The sequence below is a fragment of the Lampris incognitus genome, chromosome 14 (assembly GCF_029633865.1).
Source record: "Lampris incognitus isolate fLamInc1 chromosome 14, fLamInc1.hap2, whole genome shotgun sequence".
Lineage (NCBI taxonomy): Eukaryota > Metazoa > Chordata > Actinopteri > Lampriformes > Lampridae > Lampris > Lampris incognitus.
The window spans coordinates 21,220,006-21,229,523 of record NC_079224.1 but is presented as its reverse complement, the minus strand read 5'-3'; the positions used below and the strand labels follow the sequence as shown (position 1 = coordinate 21,229,523).

At 42.4% G+C, this 9,518-nt stretch overlaps 1 protein-coding gene across 1 annotated transcript; it reads right to left on the bottom strand.

The window, feature by feature from the left end:
• Positions 1 to 1,612: 1,612 nt before the first annotated feature.
• Positions 1,613 to 7,545, bottom strand: mgst3a (microsomal glutathione S-transferase 3a). The gene is given in 7 exon segments (XM_056293269.1): positions 1,613 to 1,954; positions 4,986 to 5,105; positions 5,283 to 5,355; positions 5,470 to 5,527; positions 5,618 to 5,691; positions 7,431 to 7,518; positions 7,520 to 7,545. Coding segments are annotated over 7 exon segments (489 nt in total). The 3' UTR covers positions 1,613 to 1,904.
• Between the last annotated feature and the right edge of the window lie 1,973 nt (positions 7,546 to 9,518).

Below are 9,518 nucleotides of genomic sequence, written 5' to 3'. Positions count from 1 at the left end.
TAAATGGCACTTTTCAACCCCTGACGCCACCGCCATCCTAACTGGAGATTCCAGCACCGCCTCTGAGCAGCCCTCAGCTTATTCAGCGGAGGATATAACCCCACCCCAACGCACCACCCAGCCCAGGAGTGAGACCTTAACCCCAGCATCGACACGGCCACCCACCGCAAGTCACGCCGAGACCTCTGCTCACGCTTACGCCTCTGCCGGGCCAATGCCTCAGGAGGGGCCGTCTGAGCTCAACGTTGGAGATGAAGGTAAGGGATGGTTCATGCTGAGGTGCCTGGCATTAGTTCTTGACATACAGCTAAGGTGCCGTAATGTGCCTGAATACTTCAACATAGTTGTATTCACAGTTTGTTTGCTATGTGCTCAATAACAGTTGACCATGAGCAGACAGTTTCAGACCAAGTTAATTAGCAGTTACTAGAAGCGTGCACTCCGTGGAGTTGCAGATCTCCGCCAGGTGTATCTCCCCTTCTCCGGTGTTCGGACATAGGCGACAAACCAGCTGAGGAGTTGACACTCAATTGCGGTATAAAACAGCTTTTTCAAAGCTTTTGAATCACGGCAACCACGAGAGGTCCTTGATACACTGTGCACAGTTATGACTGTTTTGTAACGATCATGGATGAATAGGCTCGGTAGCCCTTGGCTAACGGATCGGAGCTTTTAGTCGACTGGTTAACGTTGTCGCCTGCAGTGCAAGAGATATGGGTTCGCGTCCCGGCTGTGGCGGTCCCGGACTGCCCCCCCCCCATTCACTGCAGTATTATAATACAGCCATACTGTAACTGCACAAAACTTTTTAGGCCGACAGGCGCAGCAAGGTTAACAGCAGATACACAAAAACAGTGTTTTTACTGCCATTATAAGACTTTTGCACAGCACCCAAGTCGATTGAACTGGAAATATGGGGGGAAAAGTTTTTTAATATGCAGCGCTTAAGCTAAAAAAAAATCTACCTAATAACATTTTGCCTGTCAGTGTGTGGATGCACAGCCCCTTAGGTGGACCCTCACGGGAATACAACCAAGTCTATTAAGAACTTGCACTTTCCAAAAAGAAAAGGTTTGCTCTGCGACCACTCTGGTCTGACCCTAACCCTGTCTTTATTTTCATAACATAATAAACTATTTATGCTCGCGCATGCGCGACTCACATCTATGGTTGCCTCAGATCGGGCAGTGACAATAACATGCAACACATCCTGTTTTGAGGAAGTTGTTCCTTTATGACTTTCGCATTTTTTTATTATCAAAATTATTTTAATAACTTTTGATCATGTCGCTGCCCGATCCGAGTCGGCTGTAGATGTGAGTCGTGCATGAACACGGTTGACTCAGATCAGGTAGCGACAGAGAGCAGCGTTGGTCGAGCGAGCTAGAGTGAATGAAGAGAGGGAGCAGCGATAGCGAGAACGTTTTTCCAAGGTTTTGAATCCCCGCAACCATGAGAGGTTCTTCTTCAGTCATAACTGTGCATATAAATGTTTAGGCTGATAGGTCCAGTAGCACACAAGATTAGCCATGGACAGAGACACACACGCGCATGCACGCATGACCAAATGCATGGATAATAAATACACAGTATAGTTTTTGAGGAAGTATTTCATTGTGAGTTTAATTTTACAGACATGATCCATAAATACTATTACTGGTTGTTTGATATACACACGCATATTTTTAATGACTTTTTCAGTGGTAATTGTTAATGGTGATTTTTCTTAAACAATGAAATCAAGCAGATTTTGCAGACTCACTTTATTTACTTTCATTCATTTCTGTGGCATGTAGACTTAAAGGGACCCCACCATCACCCCAGCTCCCCTCTCGACCCCTTGTTAGCTGGTCTGGTGTCAGTGTTCATCGTTACCACGGCGATTATCTCTGTCGTCCTCTTCCTCAAGTTCCGCCAACGGACCAACAACCCGGAATTCCACAGGCTGCAGGATCTACCCATGGTACGTCAATACATTTACTATAAAATGATAGGTTTGCACAATTTACAAAAAATGCAGTTTACATCAGAAAAGGCAGAAGACTCACGAACTGGAAGAAAGAGGAGAATGTTCCCATCAAAGCCCTGAGAAAACAAATTTTAACCACAAATAGGTGCAAGAACATTTTTGGTTTTTGCACTTCTTTCTATCACTTCAGCACTCATCCGATTTGTTCTGATATGAATTTTGGATATTCTCCTTTTCTGTCAGTGGCTGGGGTTCCTCTCCTCTTTTGTGCCTTAAGCTGACAATTACAGCTTTTGTAGAGCATGGGCACAATTCCTTCCAACTCCTAGTCTTGCTCTTCTGTCAATACATTACAGCACCTCACATTGTACACAGGGTACATCAACATGCAAAAATATTTTCATCAGATTGGACAGACACAATTCATGAAAATATTGTGGCTATGTTGTCATTAAACACAACTAGACCTCTTTCAAAATGAAATTCATCCTCATGACAGCATCTTTTCCAGGATGACCTGATGGAGGACACACCACTCTCCAGATATACGTACTGATGGAGGCTCACTAGTCAACTGTGCTCCCTAAAACAGAAGCAAGTCAGAAACCAAAGGATGTCCAGTTTTAGATCTGAGCAATGCCTTTGACTGGGCGTAGTCGCGTCCTCATAGATATCCCCTTTTAAACAGTTTGCCCCTTTGTGTGAAACTATGATAGGGCTTGAATCTTTGATAGGCATTAATAGGTGGTTCTGTGTGACGGATTCTTAGACTTTAAACCCCTTGCTATGCCAACGGTATAATCACATTCCCTACAAAGTTCAGGAGATTTTTAGGTCCAATGGCAGCACTGTAGTGGATTTTGTTATCCTTTAAATGGGCTCTTGCCCCAGCAACCTCTGGGAAGAATAATCATGGGACAAATATTGGAGCAAACAGAGAATCTTTAATGCATCTGCAGATGGAGAGTCATATAATCACAGAAGTCAGTCTGTGAGGATATGCTCTAACTTGAGCTGGAGGTAGTGGTTTTTTATAGAGCAGTCCGTCGCGTCATACCCTATGTTTCTTGCATTAACCAAGGTGTTGTAATGCAGGAAAACATCTACGTTAATCATGTCCTGTGTCTGGTGTGTGTCTGTGGGTCCGTTATCCTTATCTTTGCTGTCCCAGGCCGGAGAGGCCCTCATGATTTAGTGGCCATGTGTGTCCGCAGTGTGTGGGATTTAGTGGCAATGTGTGTGTGTCTGCAGTGAGTGAGAAGTTTCATACACACAGAGAAGTGGAAAACTACAGAGTACATACGGAGTGCATATGGAGTACAATTTGTACTCCACAGCACACACACGCCTCTTGTGTCCCTTTGCTCTGACGCATCTAACGTATGTGCAGCACTTTAATGTGGCTTGAATGGTCACATTACCCCCTAGGGGAGAACAGTGGTAATACAGAAGCAGGAAGAACCAAGAAGATGCTCATCTTGTGTTGCCAGGTCATACAGTGACAACGGGGTTAAGATGGACAAGGCCAAAATGGGCAAGATAGCAACAGTAATTTAAAAATCCCATGGAGAGACTAACAATATGTAACCTCTGAGTTGACCAAATGTATGAGAAGGGATCTTTCAAACCATGCTGCCCGGTAGCATAGGTTGTCTTAAAACTGCCATCTTAAGTCTTACTCAGAATCACCAGAGTCCATTGCTTCCAGTGCTATCTAGTGATCCTGATAAATTCAATATATTTAAAAGCGATATTCAAATCGGTGAAAGCACAGATATATCATATCTCTAGGAAGGCACTCTAAGAGGGGGAAAGAAAATGCTACTCTAGGACAGTGACCCTCAATCCCCAGATAATGTTTAGTTAAATGTTATTCTGCTGTTGGTATAAATGAAAAATGTGTTTATACAGCTTTTGATTAATGTTTAGATTAGCAACTAAGAGCCCCCCCTTGTACTCAGTAACATGCAGATGAAAATTCTATTATGATGAAAATGTAATTGTGAAATATACCACTGTTAAATATAACATGTAGGTCATCTAATGTTCATAAATTAGCTCTTCACTTTTTTTATTTACCTTGTACAATGCTGTCCATTGGATGTGTAACTGGAAGCAATGATGAGCAAGCAATGATGAGCATCCAGATGTTTAAAGGTATAATGCCACTTGAGGTTTTTGTTAGATGTACAGCTATATTGACTGGAGTATTTTGAAAATGCAATGAAAGGTCTTCTTTGGGTGTTTTTACCTAGCGTTACTCGTGAGTGACCTGTCAAAGTGCCCGCAACAGTTGTGTATATCATGCAGTTGAGAAGTGGATTGTAAGAAACAAACACTACAAGGATTTGTTTCTTTTTTGATAATAAAAAAGAAATCCCTTTCCAAAGGTTGTCCTGTTTTGATTGCCAGTAGATGAATACTCATGCCAGTAATCTTGCAGCACTTACATTCATCTTGTCATAGTCAAATGCTAAATTGTTTATATCCTACATGCCAATATTGCATGAGCACAATAGACAAATGTAATCGCATCCTGTAGAGCTAAAGAAGCAATGTGGACTTTGAACCATCACTCAGACTAATGATGAAACCACCCTTGACTTTTTTTGAATTTTTTTTATTTATCTATACCAATCTCAGACACCACTGACCAAAACACAGTGGGCCTCATTCATCAATCAAATAGTACATAAAAGTTTGTTCTTACATACGTACACATTGAATTTTTTAGCCCTGAAGTTTGTCTCAGAGACCAGTGTAAAACCTGGGTAACCCCTGGGTGGCTGCTTGTTACAAGAGGTAGATGATAGATTTTAGGGGGAAGGAATTAGAGATAACCATCAAGCTTTGCTTCTGATGGTCAGACAATCTTGAGAGCTAAGAAAAAAAAAATTCCATGGGTGTGTAAGAACAAATTAGTATGTATGAATGATTGATGAATGAGGCCCAGTGTGATTACTTAGAACTGGTGGATGGTATCTGTTGTTCTGGCTGGATCAGTGATGGATCATACCTGGTATCAATCGTGGAGGCGCCGTCCAGCCCAGCAGGTGCCGGCCAAAACTGAGGGTGGTCAACATCATCCCGAGCATGGCCAAGTTTCCAAATGTCCCTCGCATCCTTTTCCTAGGGTCTGAATAGAATATGTAAAAAATGAATGCAAAAGTAGCATGTCCCTAAAGGACTTACATATGAAAGTCACACAAAACCTAGAATTCAAATAAACATCTTAGAACATTTTGAACACAAAGGAACCGAATAAGTTTTTTTGAGGATCTGCTGCTATAAATTTTTTTTTAAAATATCTCACCGCCTGTGGAATACCCATGCGCATACACTTCCCTACCGATAATCCACACTACACCGAGTCCACTAACAAGGCGCTACAATAGATACAAATGAGCACACACACACACAGGTCATTTTGCAATGCAAACCACTGGTTTATACGTGTCAGCTTCTGAGACAATAAATAGATAGCAAATGGTTGAACTCACAGGACAATGCAAACCACCAACGGCTAGGCAGAAAAGGAAGGCAGGGTAACACTCCAGACTGCCGAGAGACAATAACAGCTTGTTATGAAACACAAGCACGAGTGAGTTTGTGCTAAATCAAGTCGTGATGACTAGTCACTCTACTTACGTGTTTTGGTGTGCACGTTGGATGCAGTTGAAGATATTTCCATTTTCTGGGTCATCACTGTGCATCTGAGGATACTACCAAACAAAGAGAACAATATCAACAAGCTCGGCAAGTTAGACTTGTTCAATTCGATTAAAGGGAAAAAAATCCAATGTGTTTGAAATTATTTACACCATCTTAAATGTACGTACTCTAAACATGACTGACATTTCGTCCACCTCTTTTGGAATCCTCTTTTACGGTTGGTGATCTGTTTTATAGCTACTAATGATGCTTCAAATGACGGTCTCTCTGTTCAGCGCATTAAAGCAGCCATAGACAACTTTTTTGCTTTAACTTATCATTATGAAGTAAATGTTGATTGCACAGTGTAATGGGTATAGAATAATTACACCATTGGCGTTTAGATTGATTCCCTATAAGCCTCATTTTCACCATGCGATTCTGCCACCGGATACGATCTCGCGGGAAAATGAAGGCTCGCTTTATGGCACAAAAGAAGTGCTTCAACCATTGCGCAACCAAAATAGAACGAGGATAGTGCTTTCTTTTTTATCTCTTAGTAGCCATCAGCAGCTATCCCCACTAGGGGAAATGGTGAACGGTGGAACAACTGAAGTGGCAGTGAAAGCTCTACCCAGCAAGAGAAAAGGAACCCCGGTGACGGAGGAGGCAAAGAAAGTGATTAGGGAGATTGATAGAAACAGAAGTAAAACAAGAGTGAACCTTGGACTGGCGTTCACTCGATGCAGTGAGCTCTGGTGTTGTATCAAATTCTGGCAAGGGGAAACGGATCTCGACAGGGCAACAAGGTTCGATACAACACCCAGGACTCGACAGGGTTCCAAGCCAATATTCCGTTGGCGTCATTCTATTTGATCAGTAAGTAACCCAACCTTATTAACTTATTAATTATTAATAATACCGGATTTTTTTTGGCTTTATATTAGCACTGAGATCAGAGTTTCTAGTTCAAACTGGGATTCTTACAGTTGTCTCTGTGACAGTGGCACAAACACTTGGAAACGCCAGGGGGGAAAAGTTGAACAGTTGTCTACAGCCGCTTTAAGACTGACACACAAATGTACTGTTGTGGCAATTATTTAACTCCACTCTGACATTATGAGGAGTGAGACAAAACTCTCTTACAGTATTGTCACACAATTTTAATGTATGTTCAATGAACAGATGCACAAGCTCAGATGCTTGTACACGCCCTGAGAGTGCACCATCTTTATACCATGCAGTAGAACAATGCCCATTGCTGTGATCGTAATGATATGTACCCAGAGTCTCTTTTGTCATGAAGAGGTAGTTTATACCACAATGATGCATACCCAGAATCTCTCCCTCATCCTGTCTTGGAGGAGATAACTTAGCTTGCTGAACTGTCCTCCTGGTGGGTAACAGAACTTGTTTATTGTTCCAAGAGGCCATCTCCCTTTGTCCTCACCTTCCGCCGGGACCCTCCAGGATGGCTTCCCGTGACACTCAAAAAGGACTTTCACACTTTCTGTTATCAGGTCCTTACCATATTTATAAAGAAGAGGCACTTTTAACACCACCTTTGTCCTGCTACACATGAGCCCCCAGGCATTCATTCAATGTAACCATAGTACAGCTGATCTGTGGTCAACAATTAAAAGTAAGCAACATAAATATATGTAAATTGCCCTCACAGTACCTACTGATTGATAAACCCTTCTAAGTTGCTTTGCATAAATTGCTGTGCAAATCAAGATAATACAATCAATAAGGCATATGAGAAAAGGTTTCTGAAGTATCCCTGTTATAGAACTTAACCTCGACTCACATTGACTTCGTACTTGATACGAGCTTTGGCAACTTTGTACGCCAAGTGTCCAACCATCACCATGCTGGCAACCCCGGTGAGCACCACATCCATACTCCTTGGAGAGCACCACCATAGTGACAGACCTGCAACAGGAAATACAGCCGAGTTAGATCGTTAAAGTGCAACTTCTCCCCCAGGTCTGGGCCTAACTCCCCCCTACTGCATGATTTTGGAAAGATGCTAAAAAGTGAGCAAGGGGCTGAGAGGGGGGGTGGGAGGGGCTGAGGATGGAGGCGGGGTTTAGAACTGTAGGAGTGAGGTTAAGATGGCGGGTTGATACAAATCCAGCTCAACCTCTATGTAGTTAGAATAGTACTCTCGTGAAGCAGTGGTGTTCCTATTGAGGAACTGTCCTACCATCTACAACCACTGCCCAGCCATATGAGGATCTGAAGGGAAATAATGCAGTCCAGTGGTGCTTCTACAGCTATCAAAAGCACAAGTATGAACCACTGCACCAAAATTTAAAATAATGAAATGATATAACTATAAACAACTGTTAACTGAGAGAAGTTCAAAAGGTTGGTAGAAAAAAATCACAGAAACTTTGATCAGTTAATCTGGACACAGCATTTATTCAGAAAAACGTTTCATCACTCATTTAAGTGACTTCTTCAGTCTCAACTGACTGCAGGTAACCCCACCCTTATAAACAGCACGGTAGCATAACTACCAAATCAATGATTGGTTTCATATGCAAATTGCCATGACCATTAACTAGAGTTACAGTGGCCATGTGTACTATTCACAGAGGATTGGGGAATAATTGCAATCACAGCATTGTAAAATGGCAACAACAGATGTACTCTTGCCCTCCACCCCACCCCTCCAGCCCACGTTCAGGGATGGTTGTTCCCTCATGTATTCCATTATTATTATTATTATTATATAGATGGCCTCTTGGACTCCCCATTCAAACCAGCGTTCCCCCTATCAAGAGGGACCAACCATGCCTGAAGCGAGGGGGAGGGGCCAGAGAGCACACCTGTTGCCATTTTACAATGCTGTGATTCCAACTATTCTCCAATCCTCTGTGAGTAGTGCACATGACCATTGTAACGCTAATTAATTTACACGGCAATTTGCATATGAAACCGATCGTTGATTTGGGTCATTATGCCACTGTGCTGTTTATAAATCAAGTCAATTTTATTTGTATAGCCCAATTTCACAAATCTGCCTCAAGGGGCTTTACAGCAACACAACAGTCTGTCACCTTCGCATCGGGTGAGGAACAACTCCTTAAAAAAGAAAAAAAAGCCTTAATGGATCGGGATACCTGCTGTCAGCTCAGACTGAAGAAGTCAGATGAGTGATGAAACGTTACTCCCAATAAACGTTGCGTCCAGATGATTCAAATTTCTATGATTTCCTTACCAGGATTATTGAGCATGCATAAAAATTATGGCAGAAAGTTTAATAAAGGCGTTGTGTCCAGCAAAACTTGGACCACGACTTTGAATCAAACTGTGTTTATTGCTGCCACAGTAAACGTTATATACACGTACAGTAGAGTATCAACAACGTCTTGTATTACTGCCGTAAAACGGCTGTAGTAAAACTTAAAGCTGCAGTGTCCTAGACCACGGTCACACTGTTGTGACTTATACACAACAAAAGGTTAACGAGGCTAGCAAAAAAGTAGCGTAAAGTCCTGTGAACGAGTCTCGATCAGGACGTAGATAAGTCCCGATCAACAGTGACCATTCCACTGTTGTCGACAATCTGATATGTAATGAGCGCGCATGCGCGAGTGTGGAGACTTGAAGCTACACCTAGTAAAAGGTCAACGTCATGCCTTGGTCTCCGGTCCATTCATTACTAATATAAGTACAAGACACAATCCATTATCTGCATACCGACTAAGGTCTGTCACTGGTCTGCTTTAGTCTCAAACGGCCCATGTAATAAACGTGCGAATAATTAAGTTAATCATTGTAAATCATATATCGGTGGCCTTACGCATACGAAATAGCTTACGCATACAAAGTAGCTAGGAGCAGCGGGGCAGCTCGGAGAATAGAAAACGGCTTGTGTTCTGTTGTA